This window comes from Phoxinus phoxinus (assembly GCF_949152265.1).
Source record: "Phoxinus phoxinus genome assembly, chromosome: 11".
Lineage (NCBI taxonomy): Eukaryota > Metazoa > Chordata > Actinopteri > Cypriniformes > Leuciscidae > Phoxinus > Phoxinus phoxinus.
In genome coordinates this window covers 6966790-6993245 of record NC_136886.1, presented here as the reverse complement: position 1 = coordinate 6993245, position 26456 = coordinate 6966790, and the positions used below count along the sequence as shown (strand labels likewise).

Genomic DNA, 26456 nt, shown 5'->3' with positions numbered 1-26456 from the left:
TGATTAAAATGTCAAGCATGTTTGCATGTAATATTTCTGTGGGACGGAGTTGGTGAGGTGTATTTTCATTGAGGATAAATGTTGTTTCTCTTAATATTAATGTCATCGTCTCATCATATGTTTTATTTTAGGGCTTAAAAAGTGGAGCTATCTCCTTGAAACCATTTCATAAACTCCAACTGGTTTATTAATAAATTATATTATGGCAGCTGTGAACACTGCTGAGGACAGTGTGACACCTATTATGTAAATTACAGCTGACCTTTCTATGACGACTGGTCTAAACTAGTAATTTCTTAAGAGGCAAGCAGTCTGAGGCTCTGATGTTGTTTAGTAAGTAAAATGTTTTGGGAAATTATTCATGTGTGCTTCGTTCCAATATAACTCAATGGATAAATTCAACTACAAACCAACTAAATGGAGCTGCAGTTAAACGGTATTATCACACTTAAAAATATAGTAATTTGTGCTAAATCTGGAACCAGTTGAGATCAATAAACTGAGGTTCCTATCATTTTTGAACCCTTGACCATGGCAGTTAACCCTAGGTTGCCTCAAGAAGTGCCCATTTAATATCATATTACCTCATCACAGCAAAAGTCAGAATGTATGTCATTGCTAAATTGTGTCCAGCATAGTTTTTTTTTTTTTGTGGTAATAATTATAGATTTTTATCACATAGCTCTCTGTAGTTAACTGTAATTGGTCTCTAATTAATGTTACAAAATATAATTTATATCAAAATGATATCAATATTTTTGATACCTGTATAATTGTCCCTACATGACTGTGCTACTTTCATGTCTTCCATATCACTGTGTAGTCTCTTCCTTCTCAGATTAACAATTTCCATCTCACATTAATAATTGAAACTCAAGTCAATATTTAATGTCCATTTATTTATGTATTTAGTAAGTAGCCTTTTAATGTACAATCAACCGATCATTATGCTACAATAAACCGACACAAACACATGCACATTTTTTCCCTCACATGTTTTCATAATACAAATAATTATAGGAAATGTTCATACTCTTTAAATTCTTCAATGGAGAACTAAACTTAACATGGATGCTTTTACTTTGTAAATCAAGGCCATTTTAAGTTCATTACAAACGGCTCAACTTGTGTTGAAATATACTGTATAATGTAGCCTATACTTAACCAGGCAAACCACTGGAAGGGTCAATAAAGCACACTTGAGCTAATATTTTTTCATTTGCGCAGTCATCTGTCTAGTTTTGCTTTGGTCAGTTCTCTGGCCCATTGGCTACAGTCCTCTGTTGTGTGCGTCTTATCCATTTACAAATTATAGCCAGAACCCACATGCCAAAGTGCATTTGTCCCGCATTAAGTTTGAAGATTTATTTCCATTTGTTTTCAATAAACATTTTACATGTACACACTACATACTATGCATATGCACTTGGAGGGACAGATATTTTAGGAAGGGTAGTATAAGTTTTAGTGCTTGGTGCCTTTTGAAAGCATTTATTGCCATGTCAAGCTCCAGATTGAGCAGGACATAATGTTAGTTGAAAGTAAAACTTTAATTTGACATAATAGCACAATATTGTGTCTACTTTCTATGTCTGCTGACAGATTTTCAAATCTGATCACTCAGTGTTCTGCAAACTACTAGAGGCCTGCACTCCTTGTCTGCAGAGGCGCTGCCAGCTGTCCACTTGACCCAGTCCCTCTCTGACCCTGCCACACACTAACCCATCTGCCACCAGGTTTATATGCATTCCCATATTTACTAGCATGCACTCTCGTCCCTGTAGGGGAAAGTTAATAATGGAAAGCTATAAAGCACGACCCAAGGCCAGGTCTATGAAAAATAAAACACCTTTATGCTTTTTATTTATTTATTTATTTCATACATTGGGTGACATGTATTTGAAAATGCCTCAGAGTAACATATTTTGTACTGATTTTGAAAATGCTTCTATGGGGAGATTTCAACATTCCTTACTGGGTAGGGGGGATTTTTATGATCATGGTTTATGGCCAACTTCAAATATTTACAAGGAGAGATATTGCACAACACTGACATTTGCAAGCAGGTTTACTAGCTATTAAAAGCAAATGTTACTTGTTTTCACTTTTAAGTGTTTATATATGTTGCCCTAGTGGTGTCACGTAAAACATAATAGTATAACATGAATTTGGAGACCAATATTTGAGACAAATATGGCTTTATACAGTTTTGCCACAAGTATGTTTGATTGAGGCACATATGTGTAATTCACTCCTTTTAATTATTGATGGCAGTCAGACAAATTAGGGCAAATTAATACAATGATCAAATGGCAAAAAGTTGCATAAACTCATTGAGATATTAAGCAAAATGTACTTAATTGGCATTTTGAAATCAAACATTAGCATTTGACATTAATACTCTTGAAATATTTGACTGAAGTTTTCAATGAAAATCGATGATGAGTCACCACAGTCTTTCAAACGTCACAGATAGTTCACTCTGAAAAATAAAAAAAGCAGAAATGATTACTTATAAGGATACAATGCTTTTCCCAATGTTTATAGTAATGTCCAATAAGCAAATATTCACACTACCGTTCAAAAAGGTTTGGTCAGTAAGATATTTGAAAGAAGTTAAAACTTTTATTCAGCAAGGATGTTGATCAAAAGTGGCAGTAAAGACATTTATAATGTTACAAAGGTTCTTTTGAACGTCCTATTCCTCACAGTCTCCATAAAAACATTAAGCAGCACAACTGCACAACTTTTATAATAAAAAAATATTTATTGAGCACCAAATCAGCATATTAGAATGATTTCTGAAGGATCATGTGACACTGAAGACTGGAGGAATGATGCTGAAAATATTTGCCATCACAGGGATAAATTGCATTTTAAAATTATAATAATATTTCACAATATAACTGTTGTTACTGAATTTTTGATCAGATAAGATACTTCTTTCAAAAACATTATTTTACCAATTCCAAACTTTTGAACGGTAGGCTAGTGTAGGGTACAACAGGGTTAAAGGCACATCGGGGTAAAAAGCGCATTTGATTTTATTGTCCTCTAAACCACTATGCCATAAAAATGTGCAGCAGCACTTTCCAAAACATCCGCTTGTGGAAATTTAGCTGATCCTTAACGCACGCGATCGCGGGCAACAGCACAAAGTTGATTCCGTAGTTTAGTTCACGGTAAACAAACCAGCAGTTTTTTAATAACGAAAAATAAGTATGGTATTTTGGTAAAAGGCACCCCTGCTGCTGGGGTGAAAGGCACAATAATTATCATGATAATAAATAGCTGGCTGACATTTCCATTTGTTGACATGACATGGTTAGATTCAGATGGTACCGTAAATATCACATTGGGTGTCCACCTAAGAGATATTCACCATATTTATAATGAAACCATCATATTTAAAAATGTGATATTAATCATATCATATGATAAAATATAATTTATTGTTATTACTGTAAATCTATAAAGTGTGCCTTTAGCCCCGTTGTACCCTATATAATACTGTATATTGAGCATCTGCACAACTGTAAATGTAGCTCAAACACTTACAGTATATAAGACAGAGTCAAACTACAGCTGGTATTTTCACACATATTCTGACAACATACCTAAGATTGCCAGCTGTGTGCTGCATTCAGCACGGCCTAAAGAGTTTTCTGCCACTGCTTTGTACTCTCCGTTGTCTTTGGCACCGACTCTCAGGATGAGCATGGAACAGACGCCACAGGTGTTTGAAATGTAGTAGTTGGTGTTGGTGTTGAGGCTGACGTTGTTGCGGTACCAGGTGACGTGAGGTATGGGGTCGCCTCTCACGGCACAACTCATGTAGCACTCATATTTCTCCGGGGTAGCGTGCGTCTTCAGTGGAACCGTGAAAATGGGAGCGGAGTCAAAGTTGCAAGGTTTAGATGGTGCTAAGTTGAGTCTGAACTTTTCTGCAGGAGACAGGAAAGCATGCTAAATACAATAAAGAGTATAAAGGAGTAGATTTAATATTATTTATCGAGAGCGGACCAAAAGAGGTCGAAGCACCAGTCAGCTCACCTTTCTTTCTTATAATGCCCCATGTTTGGGACTCCGATGGTTCTGAGAGGCCTATGTCATTTTTGGAGTACACACGGAACTTATATTCTCTTCCTGGCATGATGTTAATTGCTGTGAAGTTGTTGTTGAACAAGCGGTCAGCGACTGTCTGCCAGGTGCGTTTAATGGAGTCCCGTTTCATCACCATATAGTGCAAGTGATTATCTCGTTTCTCATCCGCAGAAGAATCCCAAGAAACTGTCAATGTGCCAGGGACATTTTCTTCCAGCTCCACTGGGCCAGGTGGCTTGGGATCATCTGCAAACATGCCAGGTATCCACACAATCCATAAAATTCCTCAATATTATTTGAGAGATTTTGCCAAGAAGAATGTTTTTTTGGTCCTGGAATGACTAATAACAACCCCTGATATCAGAGGGAAATTATTCATAAGTTGTTGAAGCCCTGCCCCTAAATATAACCCTAATATCTGATCGGCTGATGCTGTTCCAGGATGAACAAGTACAGTATGTTTATCCAGAGACACATTCAACGTGTGAAATCACAGTAAGCAAATTAGATTTCAGTCCTGATTCTTTTCATATTATCTCTCACCCGTCACTCTGATCTCAACACTGAACGTCTCCTGACCCACTATGTTCTTGACAATTATGGTGTAGATCCCAGAGTCAGAACGCTCAGCAGATGGAATCAGGATCTGGGATGTCCCATCTGCATTGCTCACGGTTACACGTTTGGACACAGGCGTTCCATCTTTCAGCCAGATTATAGTTGGCATTGGGGATGCCTGCAAATGAGATTTCATATTTTGCTATTCAATTCAGTAAGACATCTGAGGATAGGAAAATGTCAGTTTAGTAAATACCACCATTTTGTTACCTCAAAGTCTATGATGACCCGAGCAGAATTTTCAGCTCTTACAACCATAAAGCTCTTCATTTTGCGATTGGTGAAATTTGGCCTCACTGAAAAAGAGATTTGGAGAGTAGCAAATGTGCTGACATATATCATTTCAATGACAACTCTCAGAATAGTTTTAGCATGTTATTGAATATGGCAATGTTAATGTATTTGGTCTTGGGGACTAGATCTGCTACACTGCTGCTGCAGAGCAAGTATGCATTTGCTACTGCTAATAGATACACAGACGCACTGCGGTTAGCATGTAAGATCAGCTGCTGCTGCATAAATAGACATGTACATCCCGTAGCAGATCTAGACAGGTGGAGCTGGGGGAGGTGGAGGGATTCAGAGGAACTATCTTACAACAAACAAAGTATAATAACAAGAAATGTAAATACAGTGATACACATCCAACCTTTTGACTGTACATATTGTAAAAAATATATTTATATTATACCAGGTGGAGGCATGGCAATGATGTAGTTGTCCAGATCTCGGGGTTCCCCGTCACCTCCTTCATTGGTTGCGACCACTCTGACCCAGTACATAGCCATAGACTTGAGGCCAATAATTGTATAGGAAGATGAAATGAGTGGGTTGGAGTTGCAGCGACCCCATTCTGTGTTCTCAGCTGGCCTTAATTCCACAAAATAACCTTTAGCTTCATCCTGGACTCCTGCCTCTTCCTTTGGTTTTGTCCAACTCAAAGACAAAGAGGTATAGGTGGAGTCTGTGACTTTCAGGTCAATGACTTTACCAGGGGGTTCTGAAATCCCAAATTGAAGTACAAAAAGGTCAGGGTAGTTCAGTTGTAGGGTTATTATTTTTCTTGTTTTCTTGTGGTTTTATTTCAGCAGATTTTGAACACATTTAATCTTTCACTACAAAAATGTTAATGTGATAATTATTTGAGTGTCGACTTACTTTTAGGATCTCGGGCTATCACAAATTCAGAGGGTGTGCTTGGTTCTCCAGCACCAGAGAAGTTGATGGCGGACACGCGGAATTCATATTCCATTCCTTCAACAACCTCTTTCACATCACACTGTTTGCCTTGGGGAGGACAACGAGTGAAATAAGCCTAATAAAAGTCTAGCATGTTTTATAGAACTATACGGTGACACAAAAATAGATTATAATGTTGAGAGCCAAAAAACAAACAAACCTTTGATTGGCTCATCAGGGGGGTTCACTTGACCCCATAAGTTGCTGCCCCGTTTGCGTTTCTCCATATTGTAGCCAACAATGCTGGTTCCACCAGTGTTGGTAGGAGGTGACCATGCCAAAGTGATGCAGTTCTTGAAGGCACTGACCACTTTGGGTGTAGATGGTGGTCCAGGATATGCTGTAACAAATGAGTCCTTTTAATATAACAGTTCCTGCATGATTTGGCGGGGAAAAAAATAGAATAACATTTTTTTATTACAAGCGTGATTGTAATTTAAAGTGTTTGCCAGGTTTTCTGTGATTGTGTTTAAATAATCATTATCATGATTTCATTTGTATTTTAATTAGTTGTGCAGCCCTACATTTCTGTGATAATGGGTGTTTCTTCATTTTTTTCAGTAAGATCTTAATGCCAAACACATGGAATCTCACCTTTGGTGCCAGCCTGGATGTCAGTTGTCTCAAACACATCACTGGTTCCCTCTGCAGTCAAGGCCCTGATGCGATAGCAGTACTTTCTTCCATGGTCCACATCAGTGTCCTTGTAATGGGGCTCTCCGGGGATGTTTCCAATTTTTGTCCAGCTGTTGCGTCCAATTTGGTTACGCTCCAAATTGTAGTTAATTAAAGGAGAACCGCCATCGTCTTTTGGGGGCCTCCACTTGAACTCCACACAGGATGCTGAGGCTTCTAATACTTCAACAGGTCCCATTGGGTTGGTGGGTTTATCTGAAGTACAATAATTAAATACTGGGTTCTTGTTGTTGTTGTTGTTTTTTTCAAAACAAATGTATTATGCATTAAGAATTGGATCATATTTGTAAATTCTTTTGAGACAGGTTATTGAAAATTTTCCTTTACTGTATACCCAGCTAATGAAAATATATTCTGTATACCTTTTGTTAACATTCCCATTAAGTTATGAAAACTTTAATTTGAAATGTCCATGTTTTAAAAAAAATATATATTTTTTTTTTGGTTATGTGAGACATATGGAAACATTCAATTTTATTATACTTCAAGCATTATGGGAATGTTTCTTTTGAACGTTACTTTCTCTGAACATTCTGAAACAAGTAGTAACATTTAAAAAATTGTCCAACTAAAACGTAATCGGAAAAAAAAGCTCCATGAACTGTGTGTGCTTTATTACACTATTAAAGATCAGACAAATTTGAAAGAACTTTCTAACATTACTGTAAGAATGCAAGAAACACAGCATTCTTCTTAATTACATGATATTACATTGCCTTTCAATTACCAACCTAGAACGATGAGTCTTGAAAGGGCTTCAATGGTTCCATACTCATTTTTGAGCTTCAGCTTTACTTCTCCACTGTCTTTGCGTTGACACTTCACAAGTAGAAGGCGACTGTGACTGGCCGATTTCTCAATCCTAGTGTGATTATCCTCAATCATCTCCTCACCCTCACTGTACCACTGCACTTTCATTGGCTCGCGACCCACAAACTCCAGTTTGAAAGTTGCATTTTGGCCAACCCTGATTATTACAGGCTCTGAAAATTTAGCCAAGTCATCTTGATTCATCCTTGGTGGATCTGAAATGCAATAAACAAAAGATATTCAACGTAAAGTTTCTGACTTGTTTATCAAATAATGCGCCTCCACATGATCAGTCAAAGATTAATAACAAATATTAATTACCTTCCACCACCAAAATGGCCTCCGTTTTTCGTCCATCTGCCTCAAAGCGGTACTTTCCATTGTCCTCCTCTGTGCAGTTTGTTACAATCAATTTATGAACTGCTCCATCTTTGACTATCTTCAGATCATCTGTGGCTGTTATCTATACAGATATTTCAACAGAATATTTGCTTACTGTATAAAATCACAGCTCTAGATCATGTCTAAATGAATAATATTGATGTGTGTATTGGTAATGAAGAACTTTGAGCATTATAAACCTGTGCTTACCTCTTTTCCATCCTTATACCAAATGCCATCGCATTCATCACGGCTGAGTTTGCACTCCAGTTCAGCTGACTGACCGATGATGGCATGAACATCTGACAGCCCACTGATGAAGTGAACTCCCGGGTCTGAACAACAGGTGCATTGACAACAGTTTGATGATAAATATTTCTACTTAAAGGCACACCGCGGACTTTGTGACCTAAAGATTTGAAGCATATGAGTTATTTTAAATGATTCCTCAGGCCAATATACAGCGCTTGACACTATCAATGCTCCGAGCGGGGCTGCCCTCTTGAAATACCGCCTATGTAAGTTTGGAGAAGACGCACCGTCTTTGGCCAGGTCATGTGACCTGGAGAATGCCTGGAGAACGAATCACTTTACGACCGTCACGTGACCAAAAGCTCTGATATGCTCAAGGAGCTAATGCTTTTGCTACTATTTTTCCGCCTGCTCGACTCCTGGCCATGGCTGAGGCAAGGAAAAAGTTTAAAACTGCTTCTGAGGAGGCAAAAAAGAGAAAACGCGAGAGGGGTCGTGGATGTCTTCTTGACTTTTGCGACAGTGCTGCGGCGCTTGTGGCCTCTAGGGGCGCTCGACGTGAAAGTTACAGGTCTAGCGCCCCTAGTGGCCAAAAGTTCCGCGGTGTGCCTTTAATATCGTAAGTAAAACGGAGCATTGAGCAGATCTACAGAACATGGACCGTAAATAGGCAGGACAATAAAAACATCTCCAAACTAAAGGAATTTTGTTCCGTTTGGCTTCGCCATGGGTTGTCGCACATAATTTTTCTGCCGATGCGCACAGAACACTGTCCTTAAATTCTCCCGAGTAATGATGATTTATTATCTAAATGATCCCAACATTTGGCAACAACATATCTGGGGTTTTTTTTGTCCGAATTTCTTCCACAAATTCCAAAGAATCAGTAATGGAAATGGTAAATCAGTATCTTACCGATAACAGTGTCTTGGATTAAGGGCCCAGTCCTCACTCTCTTCCTTGGCTCCTCACTGGGAGTCTCTTCTTCTGGTGGAGGTGGAGCAGCTTCCTTTGGTTCTGGTTGCTCTTCCTCCACCTCTTGCTCAGGTTCTGGCTCTTCTGCTACACCTCCAGAGTCCGGTTTGGGTTCTGGTTTAGGTTTGGGTTTAGGTTTAGCCTTTGGTTTTGGTGCTTCTGGCGCAGCAGTTTCCTCCTCTGCTAGTTTCTCTTCCTCTTTTGCAGCAGCCTCAGCCTGAATCTGTTTCAGTTGCTCCATCCTCTCATCACGCTCCTTCTGCAGCTTCTCCTGTTGCTCCGCCGCAATCTTGATCAAGTCTGTGCCTCCACCTCCTGCTTGAGTGGTTTTGCGTGCTGCCTTCTTGCCCCTCTGGTTTGGATCTGGGTCAGCTGTTCCAAGGGCAGACCAACATAGGAATAAGGTGTTAAAATTCGGGGCATTGAGTGGAAACCTTGCTGGATGTCTACATGACACTGCACACGTACATCCAGCTCTCAATGATATAATGGACATAAATGGTCGTTTGAACAATGTAAGCGATCAGTTTTCTTTTGAGCTCATTATTCATTTATATTTTATTGAAATTATCAATTTTGCTATTTCAAAATGAATTATTTAGGCTATGAGTGCTTGTCAGGTCAGTCAAATCAATGAATTAACTATTGTGCAACTTAATTGTTCATTCATTCGAATGTTTTGGTTAGAATGTGAACAAAAGCGTCTAATTTTGAAGTTTATTTTAAGGCGAGACACTACAGGTGAATAGGGAAATATTTGTAACTAGCAGATATCACCATGAAACTTTCCCAGTTGATTACCTACATTAAGATGAGAAAAAAATGTATTACAAGTTTTCTGTAATTTATTGTTTAAATATGCAAATTAGGCATTATCTAATTAAATATGCGCTAATTTGCCTATATTTTAAAAAACGAAATCTCAGAATTGGATAAAGCCAGGTTCAAAATTCTTTTTTCATTGTGTTCACATATTAGATGGGAAAAAAATTACAGAGGGATTTATGGATATCTACTTTTGTTATCCTGTAAAACAGAATATACTGTCAATAGCCTTAAAAAAATTATTTTCGCCATGTTTTTTGGAATAAAATGTTATATAAATCAGGCTAGGAATAATATATTTACAAATCCCTCTGTAATTGTCTTCATAATATAACTAGGTACAAGACTGGAAAGTTTGGTGTGTATAGGTGCTACTGAAGAGGAGATTTCGGACTTGGAGTATGAGAGAAAAATCATTTTGAGAAAAAGGCATTTAAAGATTTGTAATGTAAAAAATCATTATTTTTTAGTGGAAACAACTATTTACTGACACAATATCTTATCAAATCATTAGCAACAACAATACAAACGACCTAAATCACATCAAAACTTATAAACACAGCATTTATGGCCTTCAACTGAACAGAAAAACAGTCAAAAACACACATCTAAATGTCAGAGCGCGTCACGTGATGCATCTGAACGAATCAGGTTGTCAGAAATTGACATCAGCCAATGAGATTTCGCTTTTAGGGTTAAATGCCCATTTTACTTTCACGATTGGTTACTGATTAAAAGGAAATGACCATATTTGGATCCAACAGCATTGTACAGAAGAGAGAGAGAGCTTCACAGACGTGTGTGAGATTAAAGGAAGAACACAGAGATCGCGGAGCAGCGCGTTGATTTAGAACGGCAACTTTTGTTGAATTTCAGAGAAATCTACTGACGCAAATAGACAAAGTGTAGTAAAATAAAGACCTAAATGTGTATTTTGGACTTTTTTTCAGCACCAGTCTGAAAGAAAACATGTTATTGAAGACAAATAGCCCAAAATCTCAAAATTGACCAGTGAAAAAAAAACGATGTTTTTGCCTGCCGTGTCTCGCCTTAACTGGGGCTGTGTTTGAAATCACCCTCATACTCTTAAATAGAGCCGAATAGGGTATAGGGGGCAATTTTGAACACAGCATGGTAGGTAAAGCTCTTACTGTATACACTCTAAAAACTCCTGGGTTATTTCTCCAACCCATTTTCTGGGTTATTTGTGTTGGGTTAAAATTATGGGTTATTTTTTCAGAGAGTACCCATTTTCTGGGTTATAGGGCTAATATTTTGACCCAATTCCTGGGTTGTTTGAGTTTCTGGGTTATTTTTCAAAGAGGAACCCATGTTCTGGGTCCCCCCTCGGCCCCTCCCCCCTGCAGTTGTTCTGGAATTTTCTCACAACAGCCATTTGAAATAACCGACACTTCACGCTCGATCCGTTTTGGCCTGTGCTTCTTCGGTGCAACTTCGTCGTGTATTCAAGGTAAGCGAGTATTTTCAGTGTTGATATAATGTAATATTTTCTGTGTCCATGTTCCCGTTGCTAGTTTAGGACCATTTGCTGAAAAAAATACCATGGCTTGTTATAGTTGCTACGTTGAGACTACCTTTAGTGTTAGCTGTGGTAATTGTTGTCATGTAACTTAACTGTTAAGTTAGCTGCGCTATCGCGAAAACATCTAACTAAGTTAGTTTAAAGTCTGTGTAAAGTGAAGTCAAAATAAATATGTGTTTTGAGTTTGTCAGACTAAAGAAGCAAGTGTTACAGACAATTTGAATGATTAAAAATAACGATAACTTAGGTTCATGAAATTAACTTAGGTGTCAAAATGGTTGAAATGCTTTTTACACATTGTTGAGAAATAACGTTACATTTATGACCTATTTAATGTGTTTAGAAGAGTTATTTTTACCAGCTGCGCCGTGCTTATCATATTATACAGTGCTCTAACTTACTGGGCTGAAGTTTTAGTGAGAGCTAAAAACCTGTTAACGTTAACCTTTGCAAGTGCGCCGGCGCACTGAAGCGTTTTTTGGTTAAATAGTTCAGTTACTATCAGATTTAATGTTATTACCGTGACAAACTAACGTATAACAGTTACATCATTAAAAATATATGACTCAAGTTTCAGTATTTGACCACTATTGTATTCTGAGAAACTTATTGACAGTTATGTCTTAATTTGTGTCAGAAGTTATGAAATAATTAGTCGATACCTTTAATATGAATTATGATCGTCAGCCGCTCTCATTAAAAAAATAAATAAATAAATAAATAATCCTGTGCTGTCTTCAGCGCTTGACAAAACAACGTGCCTCAGGGCTTTTAGCTCAAAAATGTGCAGATTTGGAGAAATATTGAAAGATTCTCACAGGTTTACATCAGAGTTCTATAGACAGGAATAATATTTATTGAATTTATACCCAAATGTGTCGATGTAATAATTATGAGCGCTGGATACTCTGATGTACTGTATTTTCAATCCATAAGAGCAGCCTGAGGGCGCCATATGCACATGTAGTCCATGGTACACACGAAGAAGTCATAATCATGTGACATTCCAGGACTCACTGACATAAAGCTTTCAGAGATCGCTGTAACATGCAGATAAAGACGTTGTGAAGACAATAAACATGATTGGAATGATATTTGATTGACCTGTGTTCTTCGAGTCATGCCAGGTATTTTCATAATAATAGATTATATTGATAATGTAATGCTAATGGATATAGACTTTATCATCGTGCAGAATACTATAAAATAATATATTGTTTGTCTGATTTTTTTATCTGAAGCCCAATCAGATCACAGAAGGTTATTTAAAACAACCAGTCGTTAGTAATTATAATGCAGTTTGGGTATGCTATTTCTGGGGATTTTTCAAAAGTGGGGTTGCAGCATAACAGGTTAAAGAAGCGGGTCAAGTCTTCGAATTGTTGCTAACCTCTATATTGCTATGTTTTCTCCAGGTCATTTTAAATGGACAGCTTTGTCGCTGATATGCTAACTGAGTGGCGGCTGTCTGAGCTGATAGAGAATTTTAGAGGTGAGCATTTTACTACCCTTATATCATCTCTCTATACCTAAAAAAATGTCTTTAATTGGGCTTAAATGTGTCTGTGCAAGATTCTGTGAAGGTCACAACTTCTTCGACTGTGGAGTATGCATATCTATATAACCCTTATAGTTAAAAGATACTTGTGCCTTGTCTCTAAGCTGTTATGCATTAGAATAGGCCAGATATTCACCTTTGCATTAATGTCATTACACTTGTTAATGAAAGAAAAGATGGACAGTAGTATAGACTGTCATTCACACTAAATGGGTAATGCTGCAAAATAACCACATTAGTTAACTAGGAAATTGGGCCACGTTAAAAAACAACAACACAACACAAGTGTTTGGTGAGTGGTTCACAATTGTCTCGACTTATTAATAATACTCATGTTGTCTTGTTTTCTGTCTTTCAGATGAAGACATCTCCATTGATGAGGAGGCATTTCTTCTCTTAGATGAGGACACTATCAAAAATCTTGTCCTCAAAGTTGGTCCCGGGCTTAAATTCCTGAAGCTCTTCAGAGACACAACCAATGTTTGAAGACTTTAAAGGAGAATTACGGCGAAAAATGAACCTAGAGGTAATTAACACATGGTTACCGAGTCGACCGTTCTTTGGGATTTGTTTTCATGATAATCGAATGTAAAGAGTTTTATCTCTAAAAACTGATTAGCTTATAACGCTAGTATATGGGGCATCAGATATAAGTAAAAAGAAATCGCTAGTTAATACACTAACAAGGCTCAAAATAGCCTCACATTAACACGGTAGCATAATGAGGGTCCCTACATGCAAACCGAAGCATTGAGAACTTTGTAAGTGTACAGACAGTTTAATAAGAAGATGCTTTATAAAGACAGTACATTATACGTATGCAGGCAAGAGCCATCTTTGGAAAACAGACTCGACCAGTCTGTGCCTTGTTCGTGGTATTAACTAACGATTTATTTTTACTTATATCTGATGCCCCATATACAGCGTTATAAGCTAATCAGTTTTTAGAGATAAAACTCTTTACATTCGATTATCATGAAAACACATCCCAGAGAACGGTCGACTCGGTAACCATGTGTTATTAACCCCTAGGTTCATTTTTCGCCGGAATTGTCCTTTAAAGGACAAGTTCGGTATTTTACACTTAAAGCCCTGTTTTCAGATCTTTTCTGATGAAATCGAAATTTGGACACATGCTGCTGGCCCGAGAATTTTTGGTTTCTGTGGTAGCACCCCCCACCTCCACAATGGCTGCATAGGTGCACTGGAACAATCCTACGATTAACTACAATCAAACCTGTTGGAAAGCATCTTTTGCAGCGATTTTTGTGTGAGCATATCAGTGAACACCCCTGACCACTCGGTGAGTTTCACGTCTTTGTATTTCATCAGAAACTATCTGAAAACAGGGCTTTAAGTGTAAAATACCAAACTTGTCCTTCAAGCCTTAAGTTCAATCCAATTATTGAATGTTGTCAAATGTTTGAGAGTTGTTTATTTTTCAATTTTTTCTTTCTAATATTGTTATTACAGTCTGACCTAAAATAAATAGGAAAATAAATATGTCCAAGTCTGTGTGTTTTTTTAAATATATAGTTTAATTTAATTTAATGCAATAAAAATGTAAAAGTGCTTGAAGTGTGTAATATAATTTAAAACAAAGTTTTATTTTCTGAAATAAGGCATACTGGCATAGTAACCCAAGTTAGGTTATTTTTGACCCAACTCCCGGGTTAAAAAGGGACCAACTAATTTCTGGGTTATTTAAACCCAGATATTTGGGTTGTTCTTTTGACCCAGAAGTTGGGTCAAAAAGAATAACCCAATTTTCTGGGTTGAAATAACCCAGAAATTAGTTGGTCCCTTTTTTAACCCAGGAGTTGGGTCAAAAATAACCCATTATGGGTTATTTTTGACCCAGGAGTTTTTAGAGTGTATGCAAGGATCCACACACTGTTACATGTTTTTCAGTTAATCCGATAAATGTATGGTTGATATCTGAATTTAATCTTACGGTCCACTACCAGCCAGGCGTTACATGACTTCATCCCAGCCACGGCTGCATAGATGCCCTTGTCCACTTGCATACAGTCCTGCACCACCAGTCTATGGATTAGCATGTCCTCGGAGACAGTGATGTCATACTTTTCACCCTTTTCCAGGGGAACGTTCTTGCCTATCCAAGAGATCTTAGGGAGCGGAGCAGATAAGACACATTCGAACACGGCATCCTCTCTTTCCACACACTTCACTTCCTGAATCTTTACTAAGAAGTCTGCCACTGGAACTGCAAAGGTAAAGACATCATAACACGCATGTATTAACCTTAAACTGTTCTTTATGTGGTAACATCTAAATTAACTGGTTTGATCTATCAGAATTGTTGGATCAAAAATGAAAATTTTCTCATTGCTTTCACCCCCATGTTGTTCCATCATATTTTTTTCTCCCTTCCATGAAACACAAAAGGAAATGTTTAAACTTAATCTCCAAGCTGCTTTTCAATCAGATAAATTGAATGATTAATTAATGAAATTGAATGTCAAATGCCAAAAAAAGCACCCGCGAAATACAGAAATGTAAATAGCCATTGCATTTATTTGAATGCAATTGAATTTGAAAGTGCAAATTAGATTTGAAAGCTACTGTACTGTGTTTAATTCATTCAAATTCAGGTAGTTCAACATATAAATAATCTCTTGTGTCATGTTTTAGCACTATCCAATTTGATTTTATATATGAAAAATAACAGTTTGCATTCTCCACAATATTGTGTTTCTTATAAAAAATAAAAATTCCTAAACATTATGGAAATAAATGAGGGTGATATAATGCTGACAGAATGTTAAAACTTTTTTAACAACTTTTTAATGTTAAACACTATAAATTATAATTCTAAATGCTTAAAGCTCACTTTTAAAGTCAGTGGAGAAGACATTGACCCCCTCAATATCAACTTGATACAATCCTGCATCTTCTGGATTCAAACCATGTACACTAAAGATGTATTTTCTGCCGACTTGACGCAGCGAATGCTTCTCATCTGTTTCATTGGTAAATGGAACCATAACACCATCCTATGACAAAAAAATAAAAAAATATATTATTATTTTATTTTACTGTAAAATGAAGTAATCCAAAATGCCTGTGTTGTTTGACCTTGAAGAGAAAGATTTTGGAAGTGGGATCTTTGAGATCCATCTCAAATTCAAATTCGGCACATCCAGGCGTCTTGATTTCAATATGTCTCAGGTTGCTCAGGTGTTCAATGTACTGTCGGAGGAAAAGCAAGTTAAAAATATACATTGAAACTTTCAAAAGATGCCTCTGAGGTTAGATGTACAGAGGCATTTAGCACATACACTTCTTAGGCAAAAATAGTAATAGAGACCAGTGAGGTATTTCACACGTCAGAGCCTGTGTATTAATATGTTGAAAACTATGACATTTGTTATTTTGTTTGATGGATTTGTTTAAGCCCAAGTCAAGACCTTTTTTTTTATGTGTAATCTGTATACTTCAATGATACATAATGATTTTCACTGTTCATTTGTAATGCACCTGAGACTGCTGCTCCTCTATTTCCCTTTTCTTTTCATTCAGCTTCTTCAACATCCCACGGAAGTCGGTCACCCCATATTCAATGCAGATGCGCTCGTAGTCTTTCTTATCAGCGCTCAATAACAGTTCCCAAAATTTCTCGTCAACTTCTCCATCTTTCTTCGCCTCCTTTTGGTCGGATCTACAAACACAATACACCATGAACACGTCTTCCCGGGACGTCCAGGGTCAGGCTGGACACATGCATCTGCTTTTGCATTTCAACAAACAGACAAACCATTCAAAATGCTAAATTTGTGCTAGAATCATCATTGGTATGATCAGCAAGAACTTACCGAGTCCTCAGGGTCTTTTTTAAATCGACTACTGCTTTTTCTCGTTGTTCTGAAAACAAATAGAGTTGCACTATTCATCTTTATTCTCAAGGAGAGGTTGTATTTGAAATACTTTTTTTTGCTTTTTTTTTTTTTTGCTTCAATGATTCACTCAAGGCTTGAATGCAAACAGACCTAATCGTGCCTCCTGCATTGCTTTGCTCTTCTTGAACCCAACTGAAAAAAAAGAGAATTTTTGTTTTTCTCGGCACAGCTGAGGCAGATAACTGATTCACTTGGAACAGTTGGAAGAGGTTTTTCTACTGACCTTCAATCACATTGAGTGTGACCGTGACTACAGCACGTCCATAATCATTACTTGCATAACACTTGTACGTGTCTGCTTGATCAACTCCAACATTGGGCATCTAGACACAATTTGTATTTTTATTGGTTTGAATTCACAAAAGCAAATGCAAACTGTTCCTAAGTTAGAATTAGATACACTACATGGCGAAAAGTGTGGAAACACCTTTAGGTTTGGCTATTGTGGCCCTTTTCTTTTTCAGCATGGCAATGCATGAACCCCATTGAACACTATTGGGGTGAAGCAGAATAAATTTTTAAAATGAAAAGTGTTTGTTAACTTTTTTTTTGGCCATCTAGTGTATTTTTATGAAGGTTTTGTCAATGCATATTAATGCTATTGTACAAGTCGCAGACAAACGGCACCTGTAATTGATGTTCTCCTGAGATTGGATCATACGAAACCATATATCTTCCCGGATCAGATGTATCTCCGTTGTTTCGATCCCATGACACGTTTGGTGTTGGATCTCCAGTGATGATGGCTTTGAAAAATGCAAACTTCCCTGTGTGAGGGTTTAACAAAGTCAGTTGAGTACTTCTGAAACATAGCCATTTTTTTTTTGTTAGCATTAAAGATGCTTTGAGCTGCTGCACTATACCTTCCTGAATAGTCAAGGCGATGGGTTTGCGGGAGAAATCGGGATGACTTTTTCCTGTCGGGATTTCCTCCACAAACTGTGTGATCATTACTCCTGGGACTTTAGATCGCTTCTTAATGGCCACTGAGGAATCAAAAGTGAGCAAAAAGTTAAAAGCTGTGATACTTCATTAAATCAATGGATTTTGAAAAAGTTCATACTGAAAATAGAGGAATATCTACCTTGCCCAGGAGCAGTGGGTTCCACTTCCTTACTTTTTGTGAATTTCATCTTGGCATGTGGGATTCAGAGAACTCAGTCCTGTGGGATGAGTAACATTAGTGATCAAAAAAATCATCAGATCCATGAACTTTGAACTGCTTTAAGGGAATAGTTCATCCAAAATGAATGAGTAAATAAAAACATATTTATATTTATTTTTAAACATCATTATATTCTTCAAACCTGTATGACTTTCATTATTCTGTAAGGGAGGGTTATGTAAAAATACATACAGATATTTGGAAGTGTCTTTAGAAAAGGAATATTTCACTCAATTTCATACTCTGTTAACTCAAGAACTGTTGTGACCGGACCATTAAGTCAGTGGTTTGAACTCAAAAATTGGATCAGAGAGCAAATTGTTCTTTTGAGCTGGTTCTTTTCAATGAACCATTTGATTCGGTTCACAAATCGGTCTAAATGGTTTGTTCACAGATGGACTGATTTGTGGAGTAATAGAACCATTGAACCTCACTAAATCAATGGTTCTCAAGTTCAGTTCATTGGAGTTGAAAACTATGAGTGAGTAATAAATGCAGTTTTGGTCTCTTCAGATGGCGACTATGAATTGAATGGATTTTGTTGTTGAATGTGAATTTCTGTGTTCTACAGAAATAAAATGACTGGTTTGAAGCGTCAAATAATGTATTCAATTATTTATTCATTTTTTTGGCATTTAAAATGTGAATTTTACCTAAACCCAGTTGAAGTGAATTCACTTCATAACTACTGTACTTTAGCTGTGTTTGATGAGGTCGACGCAGTTAATCTGTCAAGTTTGGTGATTTGTTGAGAAATTAGGGCAAAGTTCAAGAATTTGTTACATTTGAAATGCTAGATGTTGTTCTGATGAGCGATCGTAATGAATATTTGACTCTGATCATGTGTGTTCCCTGAGGCAGGGAGCATGGAGCTTAGCAGGGTTAAGCTAAGAGCTCCTGTCAGCTTTTCTCTACAGCAACACGAACACTCCAGCTGTCTAGAATGTAATTCATGGGTCACCGGGGGAAAAAAGCTGGCAACAGTGTCACTTACACCGATCCGCAACCTCAGGATTTAAGCAATATGTCTACCACTGGAATGTAATGCTGACACATTTTGAGTAAACCTCATCTCCTGAAGTCTCTATTAGATGGGTTTCTTGGAATGAAAGCAGAGACAATAATTGTGTCTGGAGGTGGTGGCTGTAAATTAGTGAGAAATATGCTGCAATTATATTTTTCTTGAATTACAACTTGGGTTTTTATCGAAACAGAGTTTCTAGAGCTTCTTTTTCCAGAAAGCCTTGTTAGTTTGATTTCTGAACTGAAGAGTGGTTGTTACCTACAGGACTTGTGGCCATGCATATTGTATGAAAACCTAAATTGACGTACTTGAAACTGTATTCAGAGATTTCAAAAGTGTATGCATTTAAATTCATCAAATGCAGTACCGTAGCTGCTTGGAATTGATCCACATTGAACAGTGTTATTGAGAACAGCATAATAAAGATGCATCAAAATTGCTGCTTTCTGTAGAGTAGAAATTTAAAGTGGCTTCACTTCTCAATTAACACTATATGCGCCCACCGGTGTGTGTCAAGTAACCCTGCATGTTTTTGTCTGTTATAGGTCACATACCTCATAAAACTATCAATCAAAACACCTCTGACGCACACTCTCATCTTAAATGCAGAGTGCTAACATTTTTCAAGAGCTCTATTTCTCCTCAATCTCCTGTGATAGCAATACTATTCCCAGATGCGTTTCATAACTGCTAGATTGAAAGGAAAGATTTCATAAACAAAATGATTGGTTTTCCTTTAATATTTATGTGAAGCAGTTGTGTATATGTATAAAAAAATTTGATCGGTAAGATTGTTTAATGCTTTTGAAAGAAGTCTCCTCTGCTGCACCATGGCTGCATTTATTTGATCAGAAATACAGTCATATTGTGAAATATTATTACAATTAAAAATAATTGTTTTCTGTTAGAATATATTTAAATATGTAATTTATTTTTTTGTGACGGCAAAGCTGAAATTTCAGCATCTTTACTCCAGTCTTCAGTGTCACATGATCTCTCAGAAATCATGCTGATTTGCTCAAGAAACATTTCTCATTATTTGACCTATTAAATAAAATATGACCTATAAAATGAAAGATATGTTGAAAACAGTTGTGCATATTTTTTTTCAACTTTCATTCAGCAAGGATGCATTAAATTGATCAAAAGTGACAGTAAAGAAATAGTGTGTGTGTGTGTATATTAGGGATGCACCAATTCAATTTTTCACAGATACCGATACTTTCATTTTTGGTACTTGCTGATACGGAGGACCGATGCGATGCGATATCTGTATTTTCACTGCATTTGTCATTTTTAAATGTTTTTGGTTGAGAAACCAAAAGAATATGATCATATTAGTTGGGTTAATTTGTTCAGCAAATATATATTTCCTTTCGTTATTTTCATGCTTAATTAAGCCTGCTAAAATGTTTTGTATGAGCTTCTGTTAATTTCACTTCATTATATAGCTCTATCATATTTTAATCTTTCATTTAATAGGTCATATTTAGAGCTGCTTCAGCAGGGCTCAGATTGGGTCAGTGGTTCAAATGGTTAGATACTGTACCAGTGAAATATCTATTCCATTTTTGATACTGCAACCAAATCTAGCCTAATTAATGAAGGTTTTTCAGGCAGGTCTAACAGTAGTTTTCAGGTACAGAAATTTGAATAAAGTTATCAAATTTGAAATAACACTGCATATTCATTGCTGTATAAATTAAATATAGATGGATCTTTATGAAGTTACAAAGGGTATTTAGTCAAGAGCAGTGAGTGATTTATTTGTCCTTTGTTTTATTAACATTAAAACACAGCAGCAGGTTTATTAGACTGCTGTCCCTTTAAGACCGAATGCACAGATCTCATTTTAATGTACTGTCTACGTACACTTGAGATATAATCAGAGGTGGACAAAGTACACAACTTCCTTACTTGAGTAAAAGTACAGATACTGGTCAAATATTACTCCGTTACAAGTAAAAGTTGTAAAGACCGATTTTTACTTAAGTAAAAGTACAGAAGTACTTGTTTTTAAGTATAAAAGTAAATGTCAATGCATTGTTTTATTATTGTTGCATGTAATACTTACAGTACCTTATGCCTCTGAATATATGCCTGCCTACCCTCATATCAATATCACATTTATTTCTAGAACACAGTTCCAGTAGTGAGATTGAAGAAGTGTACTCAATAACATCCACAATGGTTTCGGACACCCAAATGGCTGTTCCCAGTTTTTTTTGGATTTTAGTATGAATATGTTGCCTTACTGTTATAAGCTAGTATGCTCCAAAACAATGACAAAATTCGGATTTAGAAGACCAAACCCAACGTTGAAAATGAAAATCAGGTTGGTGTCAGAATCCAATGTCAGACTGACGTTAATCTCCAACGTTGGACAGACGTTGTATTGTGGTTGAAAATCGGGTTGACGTTAGAAACCAACATCAGTCGAGTTCTGACGTTAACCCGACTTTAATTTCCAACCGAAATGCATCCCCTGCAACCAAAATCATCCCTGACGTTACTACTTTCTACTCAAGGACCTTGACAGAAATGTAGTAGAGTAAAAAGTACGATATTTGTCTTTCAAATGTAGTAAGTAAAGTTTCCAGAAAAAAATAATACTCAAGTAAAGTACAGATACTCAAGTAATTGTACTTTGTTACTGTCCACCTCTGGATATAACTGACTATCAGGATACTTGCCAAGATGGGGCGTTTTTACATACATTTGTGTGGATTCGTCAGTACAAGCGCAATACGTGATAGAGAATACAATTCAGTATTCGCACTCTGTCTGAGATAGCAGCAAACGCTGAAGACTGTGTTAAGCCTCGATTACACTCCAGTTCGGACACATACACGGACAGCTGCAGACAGCACAGATGCGGACTACTTGTATTTATACTACTTAAAGTGTGTTACACACACACACACACACACACACACACACACACACACACACACACACACGCATGCACGCATGCACGCACAAATATATATATATGTTTATTTTTATATATATATATATATATATGTATATATATAGTGTGTATACATATACACACATACAGGGATGGAGGCGTACAGAACACATTATAATCAAACTGCTATAAATTAGGTGTTGATTTATAGTGTAAGCAGTACATCAAGATAAGTTTATCTGCAGACAGCTTCTTATCAGGGATAACCATATTTGTAGGAGATGAAAAATAGCCATGCCTAGCAACTGAGACATATGATTGATTTATAAATATGCCCAAGGGAGGCCTAGAAAGGGTCTTGAGTCCTAAGACGTCAACCCCCCAACTAATGGAAGCAAGGCTCCTCTTACTGCTCTGACAATTTTTTGTCAGATTTGATGACTTATTGAGTTATCTTTTCCCCTTCTCTGTTTACCCTGCTCTTAGGATTGCCTGTGGTATTTTACATGTGCATAAACAACACATTGAGACAGGTTATTGGTCTCATCATCATTATTCATTTACATAATTATACATGTTCATTTGTTAACATCTATGACACATGCATGCATTTAATTACATACGTATACAAAAAAAGTCTATATTGTGAAGATATTGTGACTTGTTATTTTTCTCTCCCTAAATTCTGACCTATTTTCAGCATTATATTTTCCCTGACCCATTAAAATTAATTGCCTTCCTGTATAATCGACCTGCAGATTCGGTGGTTGAAGCGTGATTTGAGACCAATACAAATAAAATAATGGTGTAAAATAAAGATTGTTTGCATTTACAGATTAATGTAAGAGCTGCATGTCATACACATTGCTCCATGCTAAGAAAACAGATGGTGTAGCATCCTGTCAGCATAAAATGATAATAGGAAACCACTTTTAAGGGAATAGGGACCATCATGACATCTTTTTTTTGGCCCAACTGATAACTATATTAATCTTAATGAGAACTCTTCGCTATAGTGGGAATCTAACATTTTTTGCATCTCTACCGTTAGAAATAACAATCACATAGTGAAATGACATAAAAAGTATAGAAAAGTATCACTTTATTTAAAGCCTTTGAGTAATGCTTTATAAAGCTATTAATAATGTATGTTATACATAATATATTTTCATAAACAATTGCAAAGTTCAAACGCATTATATTTGCAGATTCCTTGTTACATCTGAAATCGGTTGTTTGTCATGCGTTTAAATGCATTATACTTTCTAAATCTTTGTTTAAATGCAAGTATTATAACTGTAGTTACAATTATTCATAAGACCATACTGCATTGTAAGGCGCATTACAAGACATAATTAATACATTAAAATAATATATATATATAAAGTCTTTAAGTAAAGTGTTACCACAATATTTTATCCATTGACTATAAGAATCAATACACATGCTGCTTTTTTTCTTGAAAAAAAATGCTCATATAGGTGCCACAAAATGTTGCATCTAAATTCAATGAAGATGCTTTACAAAAAAGCATACACACACAAAAATCAATACATAGAACTGGTCAGATCAGGCTTTATCCATTGATATGTAGTAGTCCATGACCATCATTAACACTTCAGGCAACCCCAACCTGTGCTGATTGGCCAGGTGCATAATCCTGGTATAATGTAGCATAATATTATAAATACTAAACATTGCATTGGCTACTTACTTTGTGACTTGTGCCCCGTGCTCTTTGTTCAGCTTTGAGTGTTGACTTCTCCTTTGCTGCCCAATTTGAGATGATCCTCAAGGTGTCCTGTTGCTGTTTCGGGGTGTTGGCTGAGGGATAGGCTTACCCTTGAGTTCTGATCAAAGACATGAGTGTGATGAGGATCTGTGACTCCTCCCTTAGATATGGGACCAGGCTGGAAGATGAAGCTTAGAGGGTCTTATTAACTATCCACTGAAAAAGAAACTCCAGGAGCAAACGCGCAGTGCAGCAGTGACAGCGGAAGAAGCAGCGTCCTCGTGATGTGAGAAAGGTAAGCTTGTGCTTCTCAGAATGATGCGCAGGAACTGATATTGCTGATTTCATTCTAAAAACTGTGTATCATTTGGCGTTATAATTGTGTACCCTTTAAAAAAGAAATGCTGCATGAGTCATAGGAGACGGCATAAGAACAAAATCTAGTTTATATTGACAAAATAAGTTGGTTCTCGCTTGAAGTTTTAGATGAAAAGCCATTGTTTTGGAGATAATTGATTCTTGATGATTTATGGGTTGCATTAACTTTTAATTGGCCATGTCTGAAAATCCCGTGCTTGTTGGATACGAGTTTAAAGTTACAATGGCCAGGCCAGGGTGGTATGGCCCATATATGGATCAGAAGAGACAGAGAGGTCATAACTCATTATGAAATAGTGACTCTTAAGTTTGACATATGCACATGAGCGCATACATAACTACGCCACAGGAGCAGCGTACTGATGTTACATTTGCCGAACACTGTCAGGCCATTCAAAAAATGTAGTGGCAGTAAAATGCTCCAAATATAACGCGGACAGCATGTTCAGGCTTTTAAGTACTTTTTAGTGAGACTTTATGGTGACATCGGTATGCATTCATACGGCACTTCTGTATAATATTTCTCTCTTTTTGTCTCTTTCTGGATAGATGTGTTCAGCTCTTGAGAATTTTAAGACCACAGTATCATGGATTAATAATCATATCCTTGTGCTTTGTGAATTCATACGCTAGAGTAATGGATTTATAATGATAAGTCACTTTGCAGGTATAATAACAGTCCGTACACAAGTGCATTGTTCAAAGAACCTGAATATTTTATTTATTTACACCAAACCATTTTTTTTGCAAAAGCTTCTTTTGCGCTTTAGCATTTCCATACGAGCAAAAAAGACAAAAAAAATGAATGCGAGCAATTTAAACTTTGCACCAAATTTTTTTTTTACTGTAGTACAGTATAATTGATTTTGTGAAAGTGTGAAAGAGCAGGGTACATACACAAAAATAATAAATTATTTAATAAATAAAATAGCATACAAGAACAATCCCCCCCCCCCCCCCCCCCTTAAATCTAAGCTAATGTGGTAACACTTTACAATAAGGTTTATTAGTTAACTACCTAGTTAACATGAAGTGTGAGCAATACTTCCCCAGCATTATTCTTAGTTAATATTAATTACAACATTTACTAAATACATTATTAAAATCAAAGGTTGTATTTGCTAACAGTAGTTAATTAATGCACTGTGAACTAACATTAACAAATAATAAACAGCTGGATATGTATTAACTAACATTAACAAATATTAACAAATAACAAATGTATTGCTCATAGATAATGTTAGTTAATGCACTAACTAATATTAACTAATAAACCTTATTGTAAGTGTTACCGCTGAAGTAAAATCATTGTCAAACAGGATTAGGTAAGCATGGCGTATTAAGAATCAGCCACCCAAGAAGCACAACACGTAGAGTTTTTTCTTTATGTTTTCAGCTTTTTGTGCTATTAAACACAGTAAGACTATATGTAGTTTTACCACATGCATTTGATTCTACCATTTTTGTCTAATAAGGCCACACAGTGTATAGCGTTTGCACAAGCCACATTTTCTTCAAAAATATGTAGGGCCGAAAATCCAAAAAACAACATGATGATTGGAAAGATGTTTGTTTTGACATCCTCCACACGCCGTGGTTTTATTCTGAAAAACAAATAAAGAAAATATGGTTAGGGTGTTAGAATCAGTTTATCTAAGGTGTTATGTATGAAATGGTCTAAACTTGCTGAATTTACTTTTTTTTTAACACTTAAATATTTGAAATAGAAGTGTTAACCAAGTTATTCTTAGGGTTTCTGAAGATATATTTAGAAATATATTTAGAAACATTATACTGCATATATATAGTTGGTGCATTGGTAAGATGTTTTGTAAAATTGGATTCAGAAGCAATTCGATGTTTTAATTTTTCTGAGTGGGTTTTGCTGGGTTAAGAATGTTGCAGATCATGTAAGATCATTCCGTACTAGGATTGATCAACGTCTGTTTCCCAAACGAGCATGTACGTAGATTTCTTGTTATTTAGTAGTAGTACAATGTACAGTAAGTGTGTTGTTACCAGAGTATATCTCCAGGAGTTTGTCTTGCCAACTTGACAATAGTTTGAAAAGGCTGCTGAATATGTAAAGATATATTATCTTGACAAGGCACTGGAAGTTATTAAACAATAATGCATATGCATGCAGTTAAAAATGATGCTTTAGTAAAGCAGACTTTAATTAAAGTTACAGTTTTTAAAATAAAAAAAATGTGGTTGCACTTTATTTTACAGTACTCGCACTTACGTGTACTTGCCTAAGAAATATAAATATAAAGTAATATAAAGTAACTACATTGGTTAAGGCTAGGTTTAGGGGTAGGTTAG

General features: G+C 36.5%; 2 protein-coding genes across 5 annotated transcripts in view; both read right to left on the bottom strand.

Annotated features, from left to right (window-relative positions):
* Positions 1-879: 879 nt before the first annotated feature.
* Positions 880-23877, bottom strand: igfn1.3 (immunoglobulin like and fibronectin type III domain containing 1, tandem duplicate 3). Its single transcript, XM_079627276.1, has 24 exons — positions 23736-23877; positions 18006-18084; positions 17785-17907; positions 17549-17688; positions 17145-17244; positions 17012-17053; positions 16838-16886; positions 16503-16683; positions 16101-16214; positions 15856-16018; positions 14956-15228; positions 9016-9447; positions 8059-8183; positions 7789-7930; positions 7389-7682; positions 6556-6852; positions 6122-6301; positions 5881-6009; positions 5414-5722; positions 4933-5018; positions 4648-4840; positions 4054-4350; positions 3618-3944; positions 880-2482 (listed from the first exon to the last, which is right to left on the bottom strand). The coding sequence occupies exons 2-24, from the start codon at positions 18052-18054 to the stop codon at positions 2478-2480; spliced, it is 4050 nt and encodes a 1349-aa protein (XP_079483402.1). The 5' UTR covers positions 18055-18084; positions 23736-23877; the 3' UTR covers positions 880-2477.
* Positions 23878-24823: 946 nt separating this feature from the next.
* The window catches only part of igfn1.1 (immunoglobulin like and fibronectin type III domain containing 1, tandem duplicate 1), a 33615-nt gene continuing 31982 nt past the window's right edge, over positions 24824-26456 (bottom strand). For all 4 annotated transcript variants that reach the window (XM_079627269.1, XM_079627271.1, XM_079627270.1 and 1 more), the window contains one exon: positions 24824-25735. In XM_079627269.1, the coding sequence (XP_079483395.1) occupies positions 25731-25735 (5 nt within the window). In that variant the 3' untranslated portion in view covers positions 24824-25730. The remainder of the gene's footprint in view (positions 25736-26456) is intronic.

Excerpts from the sequence above, each read along its gene's own strand:
- igfn1.3 (XM_079627276.1), bottom strand. The coding sequence starts at position 18,054 with ATGAAATTCACAAAAAGTAAGGAAGTGGAACCCACTGCTCCTGGGCAA. Across the intron at positions 16,887-17,011 it reads AATGCAGGAGGCACGATTAG|AACAACGAGAAAAAGCAGTA; the intron begins GTCTGTTTGCAT and ends ATTTGTTTTCAG. Across the intron at positions 7,931-8,058 it reads GGTATAAGGATGGAAAAGAG|ATAACAGCCACAGATGATCT; the intron begins GTAAGCACAGGT and ends ATATCTGTATAG.